This window comes from Tachysurus vachellii, chromosome 5 (assembly GCF_030014155.1).
Source record: "Tachysurus vachellii isolate PV-2020 chromosome 5, HZAU_Pvac_v1, whole genome shotgun sequence".
Lineage (NCBI taxonomy): Eukaryota > Metazoa > Chordata > Actinopteri > Siluriformes > Bagridae > Tachysurus > Tachysurus vachellii.
In genome coordinates, this window is record NC_083464.1 from 30,005,875 (window position 1) to 30,032,241 (window position 26,367).

At 41.7% G+C, this 26,367-nt stretch overlaps 1 protein-coding gene and 1 long non-coding RNA gene across 4 annotated transcripts; one reads left to right on the forward strand and one right to left on the reverse strand.

Annotated features, from left to right (window-relative positions):
* Nucleotides 1–61: 61 nt before the first annotated feature.
* Nucleotides 62–26,367, reverse strand: spidr (scaffold protein involved in DNA repair). Of its 3 annotated transcripts, XM_060871048.1 has the most exons (20): nucleotides 26,143–26,367; nucleotides 24,148–24,300; nucleotides 23,995–24,058; nucleotides 23,620–23,772; nucleotides 23,404–23,480; nucleotides 19,362–19,567; nucleotides 18,520–18,620; nucleotides 17,477–17,654; nucleotides 13,274–13,487; nucleotides 10,950–11,158; nucleotides 6,054–6,212; nucleotides 3,967–4,054; nucleotides 3,745–3,870; nucleotides 3,602–3,661; nucleotides 2,816–3,017; nucleotides 2,553–2,693; nucleotides 1,933–2,026; nucleotides 1,636–1,747; nucleotides 1,080–1,130; nucleotides 62–514 (listed from the first exon to the last, which is right to left on the reverse strand). In XM_060871048.1, the coding sequence occupies exons 1-20, from the start codon at nucleotides 26,158–26,160 to the stop codon at nucleotides 401–403; spliced, it is 2,520 nt and encodes an 839-aa protein (XP_060727031.1). In that variant the 5' UTR covers nucleotides 26,161–26,367; the 3' UTR covers nucleotides 62–400. The 3 variants fall into 3 exon arrangements, with proteins under 3 accessions (XP_060727031.1, XP_060727033.1, XP_060727034.1); XM_060871050.1 differs by lacking the exon at nucleotides 26,143–26,367 and having other exon boundaries at nucleotides 23,604–23,772; nucleotides 24,148–24,223; XM_060871051.1 differs by lacking the exons at nucleotides 23,404–23,480; nucleotides 23,620–23,772; nucleotides 23,995–24,058; nucleotides 24,148–24,300; nucleotides 26,143–26,367 and adding an exon at nucleotides 20,275–20,426.
* LOC132846366 (uncharacterized) lies at nucleotides 20,740–23,183 on the forward strand. The gene is made up of 2 exons (XR_009648507.1): nucleotides 20,740–21,940; nucleotides 22,090–23,183. It is a non-coding gene; the product is annotated as an uncharacterized LOC132846366 (long non-coding RNA).

The window sequence follows — 26,367 nt, forward strand, 5'->3', positions numbered from 1 at the left end:
TGGGTGTGGCAAAAGGAACAGTCCTATTACTTAATAGGTAAATAATCCAGTCTAATTCTGATTTTCAGCAAGGTTCATGACCAACTTGTTTTATTTGCACTCTTCACGAACGTTTGGCTCCGAGGGTTAGTTTTACCTGCAGACTAACACCTGTGAAAACAACTCTTTCTAAACCCTATTAATAGCACCTCATTCTTCACACAGCAGACGTTCAGTATGATGATGAACATGTCCTTCGTTCCTTCACATCACCTCAGGTCACATCACATGACAGCACGGGTCGTAAAAAAAGCACGGCTCGGATTGTACCCAGATTTATTAGGCTGTAAAAAATTATACTCGCTTTGGTATTTAGACAGACCAGTGAAGTAAGACACACAGATGTATTTGTGATCCCAGGTCAAAGGGTGATCTCCTCCAAAGCCATCCAGAGGGTGGAAGAGCGGGTGACCACATGGATGAAGGCGTTTAGAGGGCCGACACTCTTCCCGAGCACCGCCTCCACCTCGTAACCCTGTCGATCAGAGATGACAACGAGTAAACTTTAACTAGACTCTCGCTGCATATGTTTACTGTTATTTACACCACAGCACTGTTCAGCGTGCCAATCTGTGACATAATTCAACCACTTACTTTATCGGTTCTACATCAACAACACAATAGGGACTTGTCTATTGGGGAGCTACTGTATTATCTGAGATTTAAGAGTTTAAAAAAAAAAAAAAAAGTGGCATTATTTAACCAAGGTGTTATACGCTCACTGATTACTTTATTAGGAACACCTGTACACTTGTTCGTTCATACAATAATGTGGCTTTTGTTGAGATAGCTCACTGGTTCCAGTTTACAGGAAGGCTTAATAGCTACTCTTTAGAACAGTGTTGAACAGAAAAGCATCTCGACACAACAAATCTTGAAGGCTGCAAAAGCAGAAGGCTGCAACCAAGATCAGGACCTTATCTGCGTGATCTGTATGTATTTCTGACATGACACGTGATTGGCTGATTGTGAGAAATGTTCTGGTGTTCCTATTAAAGTGGCCACTGAGAGTAACTTAACAGGGTGCACAGGAATCTCACCTGTGTGTTTCCGGTTGAGTCTAGAAGGGACATGATGGAGTTTTGCTGTAGCTGATACACACACACACACACACACACACACACACATACATACATAAACACACACACACACACAAACACACAAACAAACACACACACACAAACACACACACACAAACAAACACACACACAAACAAACACACACACACAAACAAACACACACACAAACAAACACACACACACACAAACAAACACACACACACACAAACACACACACAAACAAACACACACACAAACAAACACACACACACAAACACACACACACAAACACACACAAACAAACACACACACACACACAAACACACACACACACACACACACACACAAACAAACACACACACACACAAACACACACACACACACATGTCAGTTTCACAAGACTCAGTTTAAGATAATCTCAAACATCTAGCAAACGTGTGATGAAACCGGATGAGATTTCCTTCCTCTTTGACACGGGGGGTGAGAGCAGATCTAACAAAAAATCTGAAAATGCACTTTCACTGCATTTACATCTTACCTTAACTTTGACAGTCCAGTGACTCGAAGACGAACAGCTGAGAAACACTTCCAGCTGCATCTTTCTGCTTGGTTTGTCCACGACACCACACGCTGCACACGAAAACACGTCTCTGCAAAGAGAAAGAAAAACAAACCAAAACAAAAAATAAATAAATAAAACATGACACTATTACATTTCTGCACCTAAAATCCACACCTTCTGACCTATCGGAATAGAGATCTGTAATGAGCTGTAATGTCATTACCGAGCTGTAATGTCTTACTGATCCGTTATCTATGATACGAATGAACTTACTGTCTGTCTACATGCGCTTCTAAATGTTCACCACCGCACTGACAGCAGACTGGCCACGAAAAAGCAGAATTCTCATCGATGTCCATCACCACACCTGTACAATGAGGATGAGAAAGAAAACAGATGAAAAATCAATCACGCACACAAACACACATTTATAGTTTAAAATGTTCGGCCAAGCCGACGTAAACAAAAACATTGACCCAATGTTAAGGGGGCATTTACTTTTGCTGCAAATAGTCTGTCCCCAATTCTTTGTTCAGCAAACTGATAAAAACACTGCACGACCATACAGCTAATGATCTGTTTCTGCACATGGACAAGCTGCAACCACTTAAGGATCAACAAATTGAAAGCTTCATTAAAAAAAATTGTGGATGATCCGAAAGCCAAAAGACCGTCGTGCGGAATTCAAAACATTGCAGGTGAATAAATTACGTAAGAGGCGGAATTCTGTATTTTAAACACAGAAAAAAATAAAACAACGACAAATCCCAGAGCGCTTAAATAACTGTGAGGAAAAAAACCTGAACAGGTTCTGGAGAAGGACGTGATGAAAGAAGAGCTGGAAAGAAAAGCTGCTGAAATGGTCAGTGAGTGAGAGTTGAGAAAGTACTAACCTGTAACGGTGCAAAGAGAGCAGGGCGGGCTCTCGGGACTCAGACGATCCAGCAGAACACGCTGGCGAGAGGAAATACTCTGATTTTCGGATGGCACCGAGTCCGGTCGAACCACAGACTGCCTCGAGATGGTGACCTTCCCTAAAGAGGGTTCACATTATAAAGAGTTCTGTGGACCAACTACGATTCGTTCCAATTAAAAAAAAAAGTGATGTAAAGTGCTGGAACATAAGAGGAACAACCACGGACAACACGTAGCTCACCTCGTTCGATTACGGCGTCTCTGAAAACGAGCCTCGGCCTGAAGCGGGGTGTCAGTGCAGCGACGGCTTGACGGACCGACGTCTGGAGCAGGAAGGTGGAGCTGACGTACACAGGTAGAGTTCTGCTCGTGCTTTCTGAGCACTTCTCGTCCTGCAAGCTGGAGTCCGTAACAAACATCAAGAGGTCGTTCTCTTCTTGATCCTGTATTCAGACGCATCATAAAAAAAAAACAAAAAACTACATGCTAAAAATGAACAGGTGGACATTATATCTGTCACAATATCCAAATATCTTTTTTATCCATCGCTACAAATTGGCTGTTGGCTCCTGCCAGTCAGGATATATAGCAAAAAAAGATTAAAATAAAAGCTGGAAACACGGCTGTGTTGTTTAGATTTGTGTGGTGATATTCAGAGTTATAAACAAATCATATCAAATGTTAATTGCTTTTTATATATTTATTACTTTTCTTGACACAACAGGAACGATGAATTTGGAGCATGTCCTCAAAAAAAAAACATTACTACTAAAACTACTAATAATACTTGTCCTACTTTGTATATAAGGCTTATATCTTTATATAGCTGTACACAAAGGGATCTTGAAAAGGTACAAAGTTCCTAAGATCTTTCTAGACCTTGAAACTTCTGAACCTTGGTCAGGTTTACCTCACGCCTTTGAGTGGAGATTAGCCAAGGACACGTGGTGATAAAAACTAATCAATAAAATAACCATCAAGGAGACACAACTGAAAAGGAAATAATTACTACTGATTTCCAACTGACCGGCTCTCGCTTATACACCAACGTGCCCTTGAAGCTGCATCGTCGACTCACGGGCTCGTCCTGGAGGAGACAGGAACGGAACGAGTGTTAATAAAGCCGAACGATGTAGCAAACAACCGGATTTTAAGTGAAATGGACAAAACCTGCAAGATCTCTCGGAGGGTCTGAATGAAAGGAGGGCGGTACAGCGGTGACTCGCGTTTAGCCAACACGCAGTCCCGCTGTCCCGCCAGTCTGTAGCAGAAACTTGGTGCTGCGGAAGCTTTAACCTATTAAACATCACAATTTATCAATCAGACAAAGAAAAAAAGGCACGAAGTGAATCAGAGTAAAGGAGGCTAACAAAGTATTAGGATTAAACCTACAGTCTGATCGCATGAGCCTTCTCCAGGAACGTGCAGAGGAACCGTGGGAGGCCACAAACTGTCAATCAAACTGAAGAGCTGAGCACATCTGGAGGGAGGGGGAGGGAGAGAGAGAGAGAGAGAGAGAGAGAGAGAAAGGGGGATCACTTTGAGGTTTATTATCTATAATTAAGGTGAAATATTACAAACCCTTTAGAGAAGATTCATGCAAATTATTAACAACGGGACTTCAGGCAGACAGCCTGTTTAAATCCTGTTTAAACATAATGAGTGATGATGCTGAAGCTGGATTGGAATTGAAGCCTTTGCAAAAATCCTTCAAGCAAAAAAGCGTTCACCAGAAAATCATTGACAATGATTTTGTCTAACAAAACGTAGAAAGGCAGACAAGACAAACCCGACGTGTGAACGCGTTTCGTTTGTTTTGTTTTTTTAATTAGCCTCGTTTTGTTTGACAGTCAGCCAAAGCACACTGACGAAAACAAGAGGCGAACGCGAGATCCGTTAAACCTGCAAGCAGAGGCTCGTGTCGTTATTCTTGCACTCGCTCGAAGTCACGAACCTACGTCGAGAACCAACATCCTTCTCAGCTTCAGAACTTGAACGATAAAGTAAAAGTTTTCTGTCACGATAAACCGTATGAAGTGCAATTCCTTTTCCACGCTCATGTTTTGCTTTTATATCCAGATTGGGTCTATTCAAAAACATGTGCAACTAATAGATGCAAAACACGGGTCTTAGATTACTTGTGAGATGATAAGAACAGGCGAACGTGACAGCGCCAATAAAACAGGAATTATGAGGCCGTGTATTGTAGAAATGCTGAGCCTGAGCTCCTCTAATACATGACAGCGGTTTAGTGCGTGCAGCTGGGGGTCTTGGAGTCAGTGAGACTGCTGTGAACCGTGTGTGTGTGTGTGCGCATGTGTGTGCGCGTGTTCCAGCAAAGCATGGACGTATTGTTTAGAACCAGTTCCACAGCCTCTTAATCCGAAGCTAGCTCATACTTGACCTGCTCGACTGCTTCTTCCAGCCCGGCTTGACGCAGCGCTTAACAGGACTGAGATAAACACGACGGACTACAGGAAGGGGGATTAGAAATTCAGGTCAAAATTCACATCGACAAACCTTTTCAAGATTAATAATCTATGGGAAATGAAGGAGGTCTTTTGGGTCTGTGCAGAAGCAAAAAGGTAAAATGTCCGGGAATGAATAAAAGAAAAGAATCCCAGATGGTATGTTATGATGAATAGCAGTTACTGTTCCCACATAATGATTTTTTTTTTTTTTTATATCAGCACATTTTGAAGCATTTTAATTCATTTTATACCTACAGCAGTAAGGTGTGTTTGAGGCAACACTGCAAGTGGCAATTAAGAAAACACCCCCTCAACTTCCTCTCATACCTCTAGCACTTGGCTAAATGAACATCAGAGTCATCACAAACGTCAGTTTTTGATTTGAGGCATCTGTGTTTTTTTCTGATGTCGAAGGTGCCAAAATGAACCAAGACGTCATAACTTGCAATTTATTACTTAAAAATGCTAAATGCTCAAGCTCCAAACAGCTTGTTTCTCAAGGTACTGAAACTAAATTTGTGATTAAGGTTCCAAGTTTTTGGACACTACTATTTATTATGCTTGGATATCCCTCTGGTGATATCCAAGTTTCACAGATCAAGTGTCCCTACCAAAGGTTTGTGGACCTTTGGTCATACCTGAGCTGTTAGAACAAGCTCCACTCATCTGGAAAGGTTTTCCATTAGATTTTGGATTGTGGCTATGAGGATTTGTGTTTATTCAGAACAATAGTAAGATCAGACACCGATGTTGAGTGCGAAGGGTCCAGTTCATCCCAAAAGGGTCTCGATTAGGGTTAAGTCAGGGCTTTGTGCAGGACACTTGAGTTATTCCACTTCCACCGTGGCAAACCATGTCTTCATGGAGCTGTCCTTGTGCACAGGGACTTTGTTCCAGTGAACGGAAAGCTGTAATGCTAGAGTGCACATACTTAGCCGTATATAGCATATAAGTTTATGTGCTAGCTTCAAATCAAATAAAAATCCCATATGGCTGGGTGGTGTTCACCTCTCGCGAGTGAGGCGCTGGATCACCTTCAGTCCCTGCAGCAGACACACTTTTCCCTGCAGCTGCTCTGTTAAGTCTTTTAGCTCCTCTTCTGAACACGCGTACTGCATCTCCACCTCACTGAACATGCCGTGAATATCCTGCACCAGCAAACAACACCTGAGAAGAGGAAAGACAAATGTGTGTCATATGTTTAGGCTTGTTAGACTTTTGTGGAACGGAACTTTCCCCCCACGATCTCCCTGAACGCGGCTTCGTCCATTCAGCCTTCAACCTTAACTAGTTTTCCAGTCTCTAAAACAGCATCGCCAAAACGTGATGCTACCACCACCGTGCTTCACACGTGGTACGGAGATCTCAGGGTCAAACGTAGTGCTTTGTGCCAAGGCCTCTGTCATGAGTGAGAAACTACAGTATATCCGTAATTAAAGGATTGGTCAGATATTTTGTCCCAGTAAGAGTTGAAACCCTGGTCTATGTACGTGACTCACTAACACACCACTCCTAAGCAAACATAACCTTTTTCATTCTGGTTAATATTAAAGTGTTTACATTGGCACAAGCTTAGACAGAGAAGAAGAGATAACGTGACGTGTTATGTACATAGAAATAAATGCTGCACACTCAATTTTTTGGGACGGGTGGGGGCGATGGGGGGTGGGGCGGTTGGTTGGATGTAAAACAGATATAGTGAAATTGTATTTGGCTAAAATGAAGTGAGTGAGTATGAAAGTGTCCTCATTATAATATTTGATACATGTTGATATAGGTTTCATTTCTGGCCCGGAAACTGACTAATGACGAGTCAACAATGACATGGCATAAAAGCCCAGTGACAGAAGAACAGCTTTGCTGGAAAGTTTAATAAAGTGCAACAATGACGGTAACTCTGATATAACTGAAGTGTTCTGTGGACAGAGAATGCGAGCTGACTGATGGGGTTAAACGGTTTGGGTGTTGTGTACAGCGAGGCTTGTTTAGGCTTGTGTGTATGTTTGTGTGTGTAACAAGAGAACCCAGAAGGTGACAGAGCAGGACCACATGCTCAGAACAGGGGGACATAAACAACTACCTTGTTTCTCCTTCTTCCTCTGGTGAATGAGGCGGTCAGAGACTCTCCCGGCCCACTGCCATTGGCCACCATCAGGAATTTGCTATTGTGAGTAATCACAGGAATTCATAGCAATGTGGGGGCACTTACTGGAACTGCACACCATTGAGCTTGTATAATACACACACACACACACACACAAAACCCCACCGAGACTAGCCCTCCCCATAAGAATGCTCCAAACTTCCCGTATTGGCCAGAACAAAGTGGGAGGGAATCCTACCGCCACATGATCCACCAATGAGGACGTGGTTTGTGATAAACAGGCTTGTAATCAGACACCTCCAGCACATTTTGTTCTAACTTCTTCGAGAAAACATCCCCTCCTCTCCTCTCCACTACTCTGCTCAAAACCAAGAGCTTCTTCAGCTTGTTTATGCTCTACAGATCTTTTTTTCTGAAACCAAATATTGTCTTGGAGTAAAAACAAATCCTGATTATTCTCAGGAAACGAGTTACAGTGAAGCTTAAATAAAAAATAAAAAAAAGGGACGGTTGAAAACTTTAAAGTTGCTAAAGCTTGAAGCCTTTAAGGATCTTTGGAAAATAGGCTAAACTCATGAGACTTTTTTAATCTATTATTCCAACATTTTATATATTGATAAAGATACCAAAATACAACACAAGATAGTCGAAAACAGTTCGAAGAAAGGTTGGAAACTTCCAGAAAGCAACCAAAACTTGGATTGCTCTTGATACGCTATACTATCTAGATGATTACTTCACAAGATAACAAAATGCTACCATGGGCAGTCCATCCAAGCCACTGAGGCTATTTATTTATCTTACCATGTCAGGTATGTGCAAAGAAAACAGAAAAAACAAAAAGGAAGTGACAAAAGAGTGGAGTTCTGGTTGTGACGTGTGCCAAGCTGCCCAATCTGCATGGCTCAAAGACGACGAGTGTGTTGATCTGTGCGTCGTCCGTTCTTGAACATAAACATTATCGTTGCTACCATTGAGAGGTCACGTCCAGGCTCGCTCACTTCTCCGTATAGTGTTCTATCCTGGGATATACATAACACCACAACGTGATGATCCAAAGTCATGTGTTTACAACCTACCAGAGCATCTGACCTGGATAAAGTTACTGGAAGCAGTCAAATGACTTGCCCCGACCATTACACTTTACAGGGTCCTTTCTTTCTCTTGGCGTTCAGTGTCTAGCCATCTGTCTTTTTTCCATCACATCAGCACGTGCGTCCCAGTCAGTTTTGTCAACAATCTCGACCTACTGCTGTTACTCAACAGGACAGTGGGTAAAAAAAAAAAAAGGGGGCCATGATTTCAAACTTTGACCTTAAACAAAGGTGGAAACGTTGATAGATTTTGAGGTTTTGTATGTATGGCAGGCAACAATAAGAAAACAAAGAGGCCAAAGTTCAGTGTGATGTTACTTATTAATTAGAAATTAGTACTTTTTTCGTCACCTACCGTTCCTGACCCCCGGACAGGTACATTTCAGGAGGTTGACAGCTAAAATGTGCTTCTTCTGAGAAATGTAAAGCTATCCCATTGCTAGCTGCAGCTCATGCTGGTGCCCCTTTTCCACCGAGGCAGTTTGAGTGCTGGTTCGGAGCCTAATTTAGAACCAGTTCTTTCTGTTTCGACAGCCAAAGCACCGGCTCTGAACCAGGAAAAGTGGTTCTTAAGTAGCACCAAAACGCTGCTGGTCTAGACTTAAGAACCGCTTGTGTCAGGGGCTGTGGGTGGGGCTGGGGGCGGGGCTACTGTTAGATAATGTACCTTAAGTATACTAATGTTTAATACACTTTTACTTTACTGCAATATGATAAATTATCAGCAGACACGATAGTAAGTAGCTACATGCTAAGGCTAACTTTTTTCTGTGTTAATGATAAAATAACATTATGTACTTTCTCGATAACAACCTCCGTTTATACAAATTACATGGAGCTGCACGAACACGTTGGATTCGCCGCGTTTGGGTGTTAATGTAGGTTCACAAAGCCATGCGCATTAACAGTAAAGCAACATCCGCCATTGTTGTTGTGTTTGCCGCTGCTGCGCTAATGTTGCTGTGTAATGTGACACACATACAGTGACGTCAGACTCGGCTCTGTGACGGCTCTCTAACCGGTGGAAAGGCAAACCGGTTCTTAGAAGGTTCGCCAGTGGAACCAACTTTGAACCAGCACTAGCTCTGAACCAGCATCCGGTTCTTTTTGGTGGAAAAGCTGTATGGGTCACAGGCCATCTGCTTTCTTTCAAATACAGGACCTCTAGAGGTACCCATAATTGGCTAGTGTTTCTGTGATTGATTTTTTCTGGATTCCTCTTCAGTAACCGGCGACTAATGAGCAGAAAATTGTAGAGCGAGGAAAGAGCGAGGAAATTGTAAATAAAAGAGGAAAAGTCAGTTACTTTTTCATATTTCTGCAGTTATTTTAAAACACTTTATTCACCAGAAGGTGAACAGCTAGTGAACTTCCGAATTCTACTAAATTCTAAACTTCTAAATTCTACTTACTAAATTCTCAGGTTTCTCTATGTTTATATTTAACACTTTGCACTATTTTATTACACTTTATTAAGCATTTCTTACATTTTCTTTCATTTTACACCTTAAATGGTAAGAGATAATTGTTAAAGGAAGGGTCTCCGCTTTTTGAGAAATGCTTCAGAAAACTGAGTCGGGCCGAATAATAAACAAAAATCAAAACAAACGTGTAGCCAATGAGCAGAAAGGGGCGTGTCTTGTCAATATGGGCGGAGAAAGTGTTCAGTGCGCATGTGTGACATTAGCATTAGCGGTTTTAACATTGACATGGAGGATAAAAACAAAGAAAGAAAGAGAAGAAAGACTTACGATAAGGTAAGAAGTAGGACGTGTTAATATAGGATCAGCTTTCCAGCGCTGGAGAGAACTGAAGGAGCAGGAAGTTGGTCACATATTCACAGATTGGAGTTTCCTGAGTCAATAACTCCTGAGATAAACGCTGTTACTACACAAATAACACCTCTTTTCTATCGTAGTAATGTAGAGACGCAGCTACAACCGTGTTTTGTGTAGTAACAGTGTTTAGCTCAGGAGTTATTGACTCGGGAAACTCCAATCTGTGAATATGTGACCAACTTTACTTAAGACGCCGAGGCGCTTTTTTCCTTCTCGATAGGTGAGTAACGTTGGTTTTGTTTTGTTACACAGAACTAATATATGCCTTTGTCCTTTACATGATTATGCTTGTGTGTCATTTTTGACTTGTTTGTTTATCTGCAATTGTATTGTTCTTCCCTTCAGCTATGATAAAGACACATTTCTTTCCGTTAGTCGCCTGGGTTACGTATGTATGTGTGGGCGGAGCTATCAATACAGGGGTGGGACCCATTTGGGTTAGGGGCGTGTTTGTTTTGGTGATTTCAAATGTCGACATTGGCTTTCAAACATCGGAGACCCCACCTTTAAGTGTTCATTGTGACTTTAGACTCATGTTTACATTATAATTATGTGAGTTTTCCTGCTTGTTGACATTTCTGTCTTAATAACTGAGGGGGTTATGATCAGAGGAAGGTTAAGTTTAAAATAAAAATATTTAAATGTAATATATTTTTATTCTGGTCCTTATTTTAAATGGGTCATAAAAAATATCAATATCGACCGACATGAAACACTGATATCGTGATACAGTTTTCAGCCATATCGCCCAGCCCTACTACATGGACATAATATATATCCTTGCATTGTTGAATATGCAGGTCCAGTCATAAAGGATGAACCGTCCAGTCATAAAGGATGCATGACAGAAACTAAAGAAGTACCGTACCTGCTGAAGCGTTGTTGCTTTGCTGTTTCAGAGAGACACTTGCTAAGTGTCCGGTATCTAAGTAAGCTTGTGTGAGGAAACTGTGTGACAGAGTCGGAATAGATCCTCTGGACCACCACCTCCACAGGACCACACACAGATCCTGTCGTCCCACAAGTATCCAAAGCCTCCAGCAGAGATTCAGAGGCACTTCCTACATCCATGTGGGGCTGTGGAGGAGAGACAATAAAAATGAACTGTTTTTCTTTGTCTTTTGAAAAGTCATGTAAAGTTTATGTAAATTAAACGATACAGTCGTTGATCTGGTTTGTCCAGTAAAGGTTATGTTTGTATTAACTGTGGGAACCAGCAATGAGAAACAATTGGATAATGCTGATTGATGCTGACATGGTCCATCTAATTTATGTGACTCATACAGCTTTGTTTCCCTGGAACCCAACTCTGGTTATAAAGGAGTTCATATAATCACACTTACATATGCAGCCACCAAGGCAGGTGAACATTAACATAAGAACATGAAAGTTACTCAGACAGCTGCACTGACCTAACCTGTAGAGATGAAGACTCGTAGAGATGAAGATCACCAGGTCCACTGACAATATTCAACTGTCCAGTTTCAGTAACCGTTTGGCTGACATCAGTGGAACCCCAAGTGGTCTTCAGCTTAAACCCACTATGTCTGGGAGTGTTGTATAGTGTAAGATACAATTCTGCTCAGCCTTTCTTTTCTTTCTTTTGACCTCTCTTATCAGGATGGTATTTCAACCCACAGATCTGCCACTCAATGGATGTCTCTGGGATTGGAAACCTGTCTAAAGGGCAAGATGATGACTTCAGACTTTGGATTAGACTGCGGCTGTAAGGTAGGCACCCATCCCATGGGGACTATTTCTCTATGGTGCAGCACAACTCTAGACCCCCCACCCCCCACCCCATTATGTATGTATGCATGTATGTATGTACAGTATGTATTTATTTATTTATGTTCAGTATCTCCTGTAAGTCTGTGCCAGGGCCACTTTCACTGAGACAAGGATGCGTTTTCATCTGTGGGTTTTGAGGGCCGGCCATAAGCTGATAACACACTTCTGATTAGTCCACAGTTCAAGCAAATCTGAAGCTGCTATCATTAGTTCTAAAGAACTCAACAGCTGGCAACGTCACACATGGCAGCCTGACTGCATCTGACTGGCACTAGTTTGATGGGGTGGCTATAGCATTCTCAGTGAGTCTAGACTCATGCCAACGAATGCTTCAAGAATTTCTTTCTGATTTCACTTTGAGACCAAACACCATAATGTTGTAAAGAGTGGGAATGTTCTCCGGAAGGCCTGTTTGCCATGTATGGTAATATCCTGATGGCACAGTGACAAGGCTGCTTGCATTCGTCAACACACCTGTGGTGCTTGGGAATGCCGAAGGGCAGGATTTTTAAGTGTAACGATTGTCCTTTGAATGAAATCAGCAAAACACAGAGGCAAAGATTTGAACCTATCATGTGGTTACATTGCATGAACTACAGCCCTAACATACAAAAAGAGAGGGTCTTTAGGAACCATTTCATATCCTGAGCAGCTCAATGAGTATTCCTTTGGAACTCAATACATTTACTTGTAATGAACTGTGAGGTATACCTTTTCTTTCAAGAAGGATTCTGCACCAGAGCAACAACTATTGTTGAGGTGAACAAAGTCCTCAAAAACCCTGCTTTAGTGGTAAGGGGTGCTGTTTAGAGCCGTCCCCTCTGAGTAAAGTCGGGCACTCATGCCCCTTTTCCACCGAGGCAGTTTGAGTGCTGGTTCAGAGCCAGAGCCTAATTTAAAATTAGTTATTTCTTTTTCGACACCCAAAGCACCGGCTCTGAACCAGGAAAAGTGGTCTAGACTTAAGAACCGCTTGCGTCAGGGGCTGTGACCAACAAGACAAAAAAAAAAAAACGTCGTTAGCTCCATTTTAAAATCATTTTTTAAATCAGGATTCGCCGCGTTTGGATGCCAACTTCGAACCAGCACTCTGAACCAGCACCCGGTTCTTTCTGGTGGAAAGTGGGCATCAGATGCCTGGAGTTATGAAGGCATGACTTCCCTTGCTTGGGGTTTGTTTAACGCTGGACCTTTGTGAACGGTTCTGGAACAACGATTCAGGTGTTTCCCACCAGAGGAGTGAAACAGAAGGGAATTATTTCAAAAGGCTGTTGAAAGATTGTCTTCCAAATGATTGTTAAATAAACTGGGTGGGGATGAAATTTATTAAAACTTAAGCAAAAGAGAACAGACAAACCTGCTAGATAAACTCAGGCAGGTGAAGAAAGACATGTCACACACCTGTTTGTTAGCAACGAATGCCTGAGAAGACTTGAAATTCTCTTCCCTTTTCCATAAGCACCTGGTTAAAGGATAAGGTTTGGTCTTGTCCTTGAGGCCCAGAACCTTTAAGCAAGTCCCATTGTTGTCCTGCTTTGTCATTCTTACAACTTTCTGACTGAAATGAGTGTTGAGGATGATGGGATGACGCTCGCCGTCAACAGTCAGGCTTTGCCTGTAGCAGGGGAGAAGAAAGAGAAACCGTTGCAAGAATTCTAACAGCCGTCGAGGGAACAAAATCGAACATTTCTTGTAGCTTGTGAACCTTTAGCCAACTTGTGTGTGGAAGTATGAATTTGACTGGACCATATAACCGAAGACGAACCATATTTTATCGCTCACTTCGTTGTTCCACACTCGCTTCACCTTCGCCTGGTTGTACATGTGTGTTTGAGCTTTACAGTACCTAGGCTACTATAGACCACATGCTGCTTTTTTTGTACAGCACAGGAATGATATCTGCCTACTGTATCTGTGCACTGTGCCCCACCCGACCTAGAGCGTTCAACCAGTGCAGCTCAACACCCGGGTTTCTAGAACAATCTCAGCTGTGCTAGGTACAACATATGTGGCATGTACAGATGTACGGAAATGTTTAGAAGTTCAGGCATGTTTACATGAGGGAATACCTTTGTCTTAATATAAAATTAATAAATGAAACCCCCCCCTCAACAAATGTTTGCCATCACTGAGGGCTTTTACAGAAATGACTCAGTTAATAGCTCGACCATTAACAACTCTCTAATATTCACTGTCTAAATAAACACAAGGACAGACATCAGTTTTTAATTTAGGATTAGACGATCTGAGGATACTGTAATAAATTGTCACAATTTGCTTTTATATCATTTCATGAAATCATTTTATTCATTTTTTAAAAGCAGAAGATTTCTATATTTTCTGTTGCCTTGTAATACATAAACTATTGCAGACCTTCAACAGAACCTCGATCAGTTTTTTGCATCAGCAACCTTTACAGTACATTACTACATATTATATATATATATATATATATATATATATATATATATACACACACATATACACATACACACACATATATATATAGTAAAATTGCACTGCATCAGAAAAACGCTGAAAATTGACTAAAACATCGTTGTTTGCCTTCTCTAGATCGAGGCAGATATAGGCTATGCGTGGGAAACGTTAGACACCACATAGATAAAGACTCTCTAACTGATCAAGATGCCTTTTTTCCACTCCAGTGAAATAAGACAAGGCCCTTAGTGAAAAACTTGTGCTCTAGAATGCGAATTTTAGGGTCAGATGCAATTACACCTGACAAGCAAAACATACTTTTTGAGCAGCAAAATATTTCGTGACTGACATTTTTGTTTATTAAATTGACATTAGTTTTTGTGACTGGTTTCACCTAAACAATTTTGTACACACACACAAAAAGATACTTCTTGTTTCCTGCATTTACAAGCCAAGACCTGCGCAGTCCTCCCCATATGACGCACTAGGCAAGATAATCATGTTGGTACGTCATGACTCTAGCAGGTCCTGGGACAGAGCTGAGTGGTTGCTGATTTTTTATTTATTTTTGTTAAATTCTCTGTGAACTGAATGAACCATGGGGCTGAACGGGGAAGTTGGACAGCAGCCAAGCAGCTAAGGCAAGTTTACACAGGAGAGGCGGAGCCGCTCGCCCGCTCAACGCAAACAGGCCGTTCGGCGTCACCTCACGGCCCGAGATAGCGCAAAGTCCGTTCTCTTATCGGTTTATTAGCTCAATCGATTCCAAACGTGGTGGATTAGTCTACAGAAATTCTACAATACAAACAATAGGAGAACAGGAACGACCGTAAAATAATCAGAAAATATGATAGTGATTTAAAAAAAATATATACTTGCACATAGCACAGGGATCCGTGCTTTGTTTAATTAGTTCTATTTATTATTTAGTCCTTATAGTTATCTTATTTGACTTTAAAGGATGAATCGAAACCTCGGCGAATTGAATCTAGCGACAAGTTTAATAAATATTTGTTCTGTGTGTAGGAAATGTGTGTGTAAAACAGTCAGCCGTATTAGTGTGCGAGTTTTAAAAGTGGCAAATAATTAAATAGTCGGATGGATAAAATTATAAAATAAATCTGTAGTGAGGATTTAGGCCATCCTTAAAAATATTTTGGTTTGCAGTAACAGAAAAAAATTATTTAGGTATTTAGGTTTATATCTTTTTTCAAGTTTCAATGTAAAAAAAAAAAAAAAAGTACAATTTTGGTGACGGTGATTATGTAGGTATGAATTTAAACAAATTAGCATATCGTGACGTCACTGTCTGGGTCTTCAACCCGTTCCTTCGGGCGCATCATTGCAAACCTTATTTTGACGCAGGCTTTATAGACCACAAACAAATTAGTTTGAACGGTGAACGAGAACATTTTGTTTACTGCAGCCGCAGCCATCATTACCAAGCGCGAACCGTTGACTCTGACAGTGAATGAGAGGATGAGACGAAGCGAACGCACAGGCCGTAGTGTGACATCCGGTAACCAATAGTGTAAACATAGATGACGTCACAGGTTTTTATTTAAAAGAAAGAACGTAGCCTTCGTTTGTAATATTATTTTATTGCTTTTGCATTAGTTGATTGAAGAGTAAAAAAAAAAATTGGTCGGTCCTAAATTGACAGGTCGGTCAGGTTACGGCAAACAAGAATATTTTTAAGGATGGCCTCATGGTATTCAAAATAAGGAAGGGAAAAAAAAAAAACAGGTGAAAGTGTGGTTCACACGCTCATAGTCACCTGCCGAGTCAGTTAGTTAGTTGTTAGTTAAGTTAGTTACTGTAGTCAGTACATCGCACAGCGTGTACTAGAACAGTGCTGGAAGTGAGACAGGTTGCTCATGTGGGTTAAAGGAAAAACCCAAACACATTGTCACATTTGAATTATGAGAGTAATTATTCTGCATTCAAGTCTCTACACATTACACAAGAGATTAGCATGATGAGAAGACCTGACAATCCAGAAGAGCAGAGAGAGAGAGAGAACCACGGGGCGCGTTCCAGCAAGTCACACTGTTGTCCTGTTGGTGAAGGAACTACGAGGGGGTGTGCGGGTGAGGGGAGATATACGGAGAGGGGGTGTTTACATGAATGTATCAGACCTGACAGTTTAGATTTTTGGTTTTGCACGATTTCTGCATTGTAACGTCACGATACGCTGGAACATACATACTCTTAGCAGATCTCTCTGGAAAGCCCTGCCCACTTCCCCTCCGTTTCACGCTACTAATTTTCTGGCCCCGTGCTCAGGGTGCTTGAAAGATTCAGTGCTGCAGGAATGTCATGCTGTATTGAGGAAAATAGAGAATGGTGAGGGAAATAAAATCCGTTTGGTTGACTGAATGAACCTTAGACAAGTGCTGTACATATTCAACAACAACAGTCCGACAAACTACATTTACTAGGGAAATGCAAGCAAGCGTTCCTGACCACTGTTAGAGAGGTGGTAAGTTAGATGAGAGGAGACGGGTGTGTGTGTGTGTGTGTGTGTGTGTGTGTGTTAGGGGTCAGCTGTCAATCATTCCAGATTCTATTGTTGACGTCTGTCGTTTTTTTTTGGTGCGAGTGGAAATTTCCTGTTAAACTTGTGCTTCCAAATTTGTGCTTAGGCTCTTAGGTCAGAGGTGATGTTAAACTCTTGGATTTTCTCCCCGGCCCGCTCGTCCAATAACGCCCTGTCCTGCACATGTTTGCAATTTGTTTCCTTGTCCCCATCAGCAAGAGCTGTTGTGGTCCACTCCTCCTTGACACAAGGACTGAAAGAAAGAATGAAAGCGAGAGCAAAAGACCAAGGAGAGGAAATGGGAGAAAAAGGATCCAGCTGTGTTTTTCCCTTTGGCTTGCTGGAAATGAGCAAAGAGCTGCCAGGAAGAGGAATGTAGGCCATTCCCTAGAGCAGAACAGTGACGTGGGAGGGAGGGAGGGAGCGAGAGAGAGAGAGAGAGAGAGAGAGAGAGAGAGAGAGAGAGAAAACTCCCATCACAGCTGTATCTGAACTCGGCCACCCCCACCACCCCCAACCCCTCTTTTTCATAAAACATTTCACTTTTCTTCACTCCTAGGTTTTTTACAGATGAAATAATTATGATCAGTTTTCTCTCTGGAGCACAGCTAAAGGGCGACTCTTACCAGGGTGGATACACATGGATGGTGTCGTCTGCGCTGGGTGCCAGCTGAGTGGCTGTTTCCCTGCTGAACAGGGCGACGCACGTCTCGCTCTCGGGGCGTCTCTGGCACAGCGCAGCCTGCATCCCGCAAACCTCCCACACCTTCTGAACGTGGAGCACCAACACGCCTGGTCTGTGCTCTGACACGGCACGACAAACAAACAACAACAATATTCAGGGACGTTGGTGATTTTTACTATCGAAAAGCTCACGTCTTGAATCGCAGCGCCCCAGATTATTTATATATCTACCATCCAGATTTTTTACATGATCACATGAAATGATAAGATTGTTTTTTTTTTTTTTTTAATCTCAAATCAAGTTACAGTTTATGGCAGTAAAGATCTTCTGGCATCTTTTAGCCTTAAATGAAGCCTGTGTATGTGTGAGCGTGTGTGTGTGAGTGAGTGTGTGTGTGTGCATGTATAAGCATCCTCCCACACAATAACTACTGCTACACGTTTACCTTTTAACTCTACATGACATCTTATCTACTATCTTACTTCATTTTCCACCTGTTTTCTTTTACGCCCACATCTCTCTCTCTCTCTCACACACACACACACACACGTGACCAGGTTGGTATTAAAAGACAGAAAAACGGTTATACCATGGAAAACAAAAATGAAAGAGGACGAGAACATGCTCTGGGGTTTGTAATTTCCTGTACACATGGCAGGTGAAGGTCGCTGAAGGCACCAGTACGTATCAGTACACGGAGGCTCATGAGAGTCACCCAGAAACGTGGAAACCGCTTCTGGCTTTGCTGCACTTTAGGAAGTTCTTAGCTGGAGCCACAGAAATCTCGCTTTACTTAAGAAGGACAATACGACGAAGTCAATACCGACAGCTTGTGTGACGCAAAAACAGTCGCAAACAAATCCGTCGGTCGCGTGCAGATTTTTTCAGAATTCCGCCAACGTGATGTCTGATGGGTTTTTCCAAACTCCTACACTGCAGTAGAAATATAGTCAGAATGGTGTGTGTGTGTGTGTGTGTGTATACCTGTTCCTGTGGTAATGCTGGACACAGGCTGGTGCCTCCAGAAGCTTATAGCGGACTTCTGTCGAGATTGAAGCCTGTTCAGTCTCTCTGCGAGCCCTCGACTGCGAAGACGAGAAACACTGATTAACAAAACGATCAGGTGCAGGATTTTAGTTCACCTCCTGTGATCGTGATGTAGATTTGTAAGCACATAAGTAATCATAACTACTGAGGGATATCATACACCCGTATAAGATCAGGCAGAATCACAACTGTTTTTGAAAGATGCTTCGTACAGAAGTGTCTGGAATAAAAAAATAAATCAATAAAAAACAACAAACTGTGAACAAAAAAAAAAAAAAAAAACTTAAAACTCAAACCCACACGTGTTATTTGGAACATCTCATTCCTTGGCTTAAACCACACAGGAAAGCCTCAGCGGCCATACACGATCGACGAGGGAGATTTATCGGAACGTTGGCATCATAAGAAAAAAGCCACGAGTGTGAACAAATTGTGTCTGAGGAATGAACAAAGTGCCTGCCAGGTCTATCTGACCTTGCCTGCATTCGACAGCTGGAACTCATAACGGCTAGAAGACAGAAGTGTCAAAATTGGACAAAATCCTGGAAAAATAAACCAGGATTTGGCCACAAAAATCCATTTTGGTGCGAATGTGTGAATATTTCTATCGGAGATGATCAGGGTTACTGATGCTCATTGATCTCACTCGTGATATCTCATACCTGGTAAAAACAAGTCAAGCATTCAGGATACTGTGCCTGGCAAAAAATATCCAGGCTTCTGCCACCACGCTTCACTCTGTTCACCGGTTTCACTCCCAACAACAGTCACATTCATACCTTTCAAACTTGCGCTTCTTTTTCCCAGAGTCTTCAGGTGTCTTCGAGGGCTTTTCTGTTTGTTTCGGGGGCGTCTGGAGCAGCGCTTGGGCTGATCGGAGCCACTCGCTGATGGACTTCTGTCGCTCCCCAGCGGGAGAGTCCGGCCGGCTGGGGTCGGGATCTCCGTCGCTATCGGAAGAATAGTCCGAGATCTCAGCCGCCACCTGACGGTAATGAGACACGACTTTTAGTATAACGGCAAAATACCCGACAAACACGACACACTACTCAGCAGCTTGGTTATGAAACTGAAAACCTCTTTCGTCCCAGTCGAGAACAGATACGCTTATCACCTTTAGACCACAGCGCTGCTTAATACTCTGTTCTGATTGGTTCAAAATGAGAAATGAGATTCTGCTAAAATAAAAGAATTTTTATTTAAACGTTTTATTAAACGTTTGGCCAACCAGAATTATCCATCAAAGCTGCTTTCATCCATGTTCAGGTCCAGTTACATAATTGACTATACTGGGATGGAGTCTGATGTATTCAGAAAGAAAATCCAAAAATAATTCATTTTGCAAAAAATGTCAATCAAATGTTGGTAAACATTTATCTTAAAATGTATTATTATTATTATTTTTTTTAAGAAACACATGGCACATAAAGCAAGTACATGATATCTTGGCAATTAGTGCTTTCCAAAAAATATCAAAGGATTTAGGAGTCAGGTTGTGTTAATTAAAAAAAAAAGTACACAGGAAATGCACATCTTGTAGCATCAGGAAATCTTTTATACATGTACATAAGCGTGCAGGTTTGATGCAACATTATGAGTGTGTGTGTGTGTGTGAGTGTGAGTCATGCCCAAAGACAACACGTTTGACACAGTAAAGGAACCAGTTTGTTGTGGAAAAATCTGGTGCACTACCTGCCTCCGTGTCATGTGGAGGCATGAACAGCATTCCAGTCGGCCCTGTCAGCCCACATGTTCGTTCTTCCTTTTTTTTTTTTTTTTTAAAAAGTCAACTCCAGCCCACGGGGCAGCATGCCAACAAACTTTAAACTGCAAATGTTCACTTTCTCTTCTTTAAACCACACCCCCAGTCCCTGAGTATGTTTCTGCTAGTCCTACTCTTGTCCCTCTTAGTTACCCCCCCAACACACACACACACACACACACACTCACTATCTCTCTCTCTCTCACACACACACACACACACACACTATCTCTCTTTCACACACACACACACACACACACTATCTCTCTTTCACATACACACACTCTCTCTCTTTCACACACTCACAAACACACACTCACTCACACACACACACTCACACACACACTCACACTCACACACACACACACACACTCACACACACAAACACACTCACACAAACACTCACACACACAGCTCTAGAACACCATGTTCCTGGCTTGGAGTCAAAAATGTGTTCAGTCCTTAGTGAGTGAAGCTGAATGGAGCTGTGTACAGAGTTTATACTCTATCAAAAATCTCTGCTGGAATTATTATTATTTATTTTTTTTAAACTCATAGTGAGAAAGTCTTTCCGTCGCTCCGACATGTGCAGGAACAGGAAGGACCGACAGCTGTACCGGGAACACAAGCTAGCCTTAGGTCAACTGTCTGACCAGCAAGTGCGAGATTTCATAAAGGAGCACAGGGCCACCAGGAAAGCGGCAAAAAAACCCCCAAATTATTCACATAGGCGAACGGGTCATATTTTAATCATTACCCCAGAAACTGACTACAGAACCACCTCTGGGAGTCGTCTAATCAAGTCAAGCCTTCTAAAGCGGATAAAAGGGAATTTTAACCACAAATACTCCTGATCTTAGCGGGCCATGAAACAACAATAACACAACAACAAGGCAAAAGTCTGGTGTAAACGTCTGAAGATCGCAAGTGTGTCGGCCATCTGTAGCCCATGAGAGGGTAGGAGGGACGTCCACACTCAGCCTTGTCAATCAGAGCTGCACTAACCAATCGTGAGCATGTGTGAGCTCGCGTATGCAGAAGAGGGTCGATGACGCTTTCCTCCGTACTGTGACACAGCATGAGCATCAGGTCAAAAACATAGAGGCTGAATAAATAACAGACGGAAATAAACAAGCTGTAATACGTTTTCTATGGGCTACAAAAAAAAAAAAAAAAAAAAAAAGATTTTCCTTTCGGTTCACTTTCCTACAAGGTAAAAAATATATATATACATCCTGCGTTATTGCCATGAATAATGACAGATGCACGTCACAGGAGAACGACATCACTGGAAGGAAGAATCCCCAAAATAGCTCAGGTCCTGTATCTACTTACTGCTTAGTTTTGCTATGAAATAACAAACAGACTTTTTCTGAATCTTGACATTAACAAGACAAAAACTTTGCAGCTTGTTACAGGTTACAGAAGAAAGAAAAAGAAAAAAAATAACCTGTAACCTCCTGTACGCATACTGACACTGGAGACTCCTTGAGAGATGAAATAAACAAACATAACATTTCAGTAGAGTGAAGAATAAAGCATTAACTGCAAGTGGGCACCAGGAGTGAGAACCAACCAACCTTTCAAAATAAGAGTGTTCGTGATATTCTTTACTCAAATTTCATTACATCAGTTCATCCTACACTCATCTACTGCTCTGCTCATTACATCAGTTCATAATAATTATTACTGACCATATGACAGCATAGCTTTACGATTACGTCCGTCTTATTTTCCTTACGAAGGGATTGCATTCCTGACTCCGGATCCGGATCCACTGTGAGCCAGACCGGGAAGGGCAGAAGAATGAATATTATTCTGATTGGCTAAAAAAAAATAAATTTTATTAAAGTAAATTTTTAGTATTATCATTAATATTGTTTTTTTTTATTTATATATATGATTTTTAATTATTTAAAAATTAAATATACCAAAATTTCCAATGCTTTGAAGATTAGTCCATGTACAATGTTTATGGTTCGTCTTTTTATATCTAAGTAAATGCTCATATTCTACCCGTTTTTTCGTCAGCGAGCTGAAATAAATTATTCATAACTGAAAAAAAAAGCAGAAAAGCAGATACACTAAAAATAAATTTTAAAATACTAAAATAATGTAAATAAATTAACGGTGTGTCAAGCTGCGTATCGAGCTGTGTAAACGGAATTGTGTTTTTACGTGCCGTTTCATTTCAGGGTGTTTTCTCTCTCTTTCTAGCTCTCAGGTAAACCTCAGAAACGACCGACATCCTGATCTGGATGAAGTACTTTCCTGTGATAGATGAATAGATGAATGAATGAATGAATGAATGAATGAATGAATGAATGTTTATAAAGGGACCACACCGCCCCCTAGTGTCTGTCTGAGCTTTCAGCTGCATGTTGTGCAACAGCTCATTTTATCAGACATTCTGTGATTTTCCAATTAAGTCGAATCCGAGATTCAGACGAACATCAGATGCTTTCCTTGTGCAGATCCTCACTGTTTTTACAGGTTCTTATACAGATCAGTGAAATTGAGCTTTCACTCCTCTCTCACTATCTAGTGATGGATCGGTGGTTAAAGGCTCCGGGTTACTGAAGATTTGCTCCAGGGGCGGCGTATCCCGGCTGACCCCATGACCTTTGACCGCAGTTACATAACAAGCTGGGACGTGCGAAAGAAAATGGAAGGTCACTGTGCTGTAATACGGACAAAAGCGCTTTCCTTCTTACTCGCAGGCAAACATATTGTAAACACGTGATTAAAGACGTGAAAGACACTGTATGAGACACACATTATATATATGCTGCAATTTCTGTTTCAATTAAATGATATTTCAGTAAAGTGTTTTGTGGCATCACGTATCACGATCTCGATCTTATGATCCTCCCATTGCGCAGCCCTAAAGATGTTCAGAACAAACAAATAAATCCCCTTAAATGAACAAATGAATTATTTGATTCATTTTGCTTTGCTTAAACTCAAAAATTGCTTTCAGTAGTAAATTTGACAAAGTTGCTCTTAGGGCTTCTGGGTTGTAAATTCGACAGTGATGAGTCTCCATACGTTTCACTCACCAGAGAAATTTGCTCGTTTGATGTAGAATTGTCCTCGTGCTCACTTTCTGAATCGATGGTGGGAAGCTCGTCTGTCTCTACAAACAACCACATAACAGAATGATACGATCGCGTCGGTTCGCATCGATAACCTACTCAACATGTGCACGTGACAGAAAGTGACGAGTTCGGTCAGGATTTATGACTTATTTATGACAAACTTTTTTTCCCCTCCACCTGCTCCTGTGCTGAGGAAGCGACCGTATCTTCCGGACGCGCTGACCTCAGGTCTGGATCTCCGTGCAGCCTTGGTGATCGAGAGCTGGCGTTCTCCGTCAGACTGCTCATCCTCGCTCGACGTCCAGGCGATGTGGACGGGATCCTCGTGACCTGGAGATACAGAACATGGAGTGGTGTGATGAAGCACGGTGTTTCACTCCTCACACCACAGCGCAGTGTCATTTTGCATACTGTTACAAACCACTGACGCTGAAGACTCCTTCCATAAATCTGTCTAAAATAAGAGGGAATTGAGTAAAATATAAAAACAACAGCATTTTAAAATCTATTCACGATCTTTAGCTGCTTCTCTTCGTATGTGACGGTGTTTACCAGATGTGGAGGTCTGTGCCAGCTGATGCACCGCCTTGCTTGTCCGTCTTACAGTGACGCGTTTCTGAAAAAAGAAAAAAAAAAAGTAGATATAAGGTAAAAGGAGATATACATGGTATGAAAAGCTGAATGTGTGTATTTCTCATACCATACCTCCATCACAGGCGTGTCCAAAAAGCTGTCCCCGCATCTCTCCCACGACGACTTTGCGGCTTTCGGCGTCTCGCAGGTTCCCCTCCTGACGAACGTCTCCTTGACGTCCTCCGGAAACAAGACGCACCTCATATCCCTGGTGTTCCTCTTGTGCTGTGGAGAATGTCTTCAGTTTTATATATAATTATACCACTGCCCTATTGAATCCTCGCTTCTGATTGGTCAGAAGGTGTTGATTCGTTTTCTATAACGGCAGCTCATATACACTCGTTTCTATCACCTTATGGTTTCTATAGCAACAAGAGGGTGAAAAGAAAGCAAGAAATAGCGAATGGACACGACTAACAGACTGCATCACGAGAATGAGATAATGACGTCATGAAAATGAGATCATTCAAAGAAACATCTTTAATTTACCCCGTTCTTAATTATCTCACGTCGCTAAACCGTGACAGTAACTTTACCAACTTTGTTCGTATTCCTAATTACATCGAACAAAAGTATTATGTTAAAGATTCAAGTTAAAGAAAAAAAAAAAAGAGACGTGGCTAGAAATGGGTTATCTTGTTAATTATCTCATTATCTTTCTCTCACTCCTAGGAGTTAAGTCGTAACCGCCACCGCCAAAGTAACGATCTCCTTTCATCGAGCAATTATCTCATCCCTGCGTGTGACACACCCTTATTATCTCATGCGACTTATCTTTATCTCGTCCTCAACTATCTTCAGGGATGTCAAGTGTCACGCATTGAGAGTGACAGTCACTCATTTCGGTCTTTTGTCACGTTCTCCCACCAAACGTTGTATTTGTCACGCAGAAAAACTTACTATTTATCATATATTTAATATGCCGCAGCGCCCAAAATATATCTGTCCGCACCGCTGTCAATCAAAAACAGAGGCTACACAATAGCCAATCAGAAAATAGCACTATTGTATCTGGGTAAGATTTAACGCAACAACCAATAAAAAAAAAAGCAGATCCTGGAATTGTTCAACATCATCCTTGTTCACCCACAGAGAAAACCACTGGAGCTGCGAGCATCACTTTGAGCACAGAGTAAGTCATGATCTCCTGTTGTAATGTTACAACAAATTCACAACTTGTTTGACACAAACATTGACATTGTGACTGCTGTTATAGACGTTTCCCAGATAATCAGCATGAGTTTCTCATGAGTGTCTGTAACTTAGCCAACAGTTTTACAGCCTGTTCACTGACAACACCTGCTCAGAACAAGTAGTCTAGGGCCAGTGGTTCTCAAACTGGGGGCCCTGAGATGGTGCCAGAATCATCTGAGTAATAGAGGCCCCTGGTTCCGTTTTTCAAAAGGTGACTGGATTGAACCAATTTGGGAGGCTATCAAAGATCACAGTCTTGGTTTTAGTGCTTCCTCATTCTAATGCTGATGCCCAGAGGGTATTTTCGATGGTCGGTTTGAACAAAAAACAGCTTGTCTCTGGACGGGACATTGTCCTCAATCATGACCCTAAAAATGTCTGGGCTTGAGCCGAACTGTTTTATATGGGAGCAACATTACAAATGATAAAGGAGTCCAAAAAGGCAACAAACACTTACAATAAACATCACCAGTCATAATCTCTCTCTCTCTCTCTCTCTCTCACTCACTCACTCTCTCTCTCTCACACACACACACACACAAATTAAAAATGGAAATTGAATAAATACTTTGTATGTAGTTAAATTGTGCTCAGTGATCCAAGCACAAGACCCCCAGTGTTTTTTGTCTTGAAAACTTGAGCCCTGTATCTTGTTCCGTGACGTCACTCAGCGGACAGTATTTAGTTATCTCGTTCTCGTTAGTTATCTCGTTTACGAAGTAAATAAATCACCTCAGCAAGTGGCGTTTTAATAAAACAATGAAGCTCTTCCTTACTTTAAACAGTAACTGAGCTTCATCACACCAGAGATTGTTTTTCCTGCGTGTTGTTATTTTGTGGACATTAAACATTCGACAACGTGTGAATTCTTACCTTTGAAAACGAAGGCATTGCGCTAATGTGTGATAAAGTAAATGAATAACGCGGTTAGTTCGTTAAAGTGTTTGTGCCGAATGACGCCGCCTTCACCGCCGTGTAGTTTGTGAGTTAGCAACATGCTAACAGGGTGTAAGGAGAGTTATTTTCCCGGGCTGCAAAAACAATGACTTCCTCTGCGGTTCACGTCAGTGGAACAGACTCACAACACTGACACCTAGA

What these genes read in the sequence shown, in the direction of transcription:
- spidr (XM_060871048.1), bottom strand. An exon ending in CAGCATTACCACAGGAACAG is followed by an intron (nt 17,655 to 18,519) that starts GTATACACACAC and finishes GTGCCGTGTCAG; the next exon opens with AGCACAGACCAGGCGTGTTG. An exon ending in CTCTCTTTGCACCGTTACAG is followed by an intron (nt 2,027 to 2,552) that starts GTTAGTACTTTC and finishes CTCATTGTACAG; the next exon opens with GTGTGGTGATGGACATCGAT.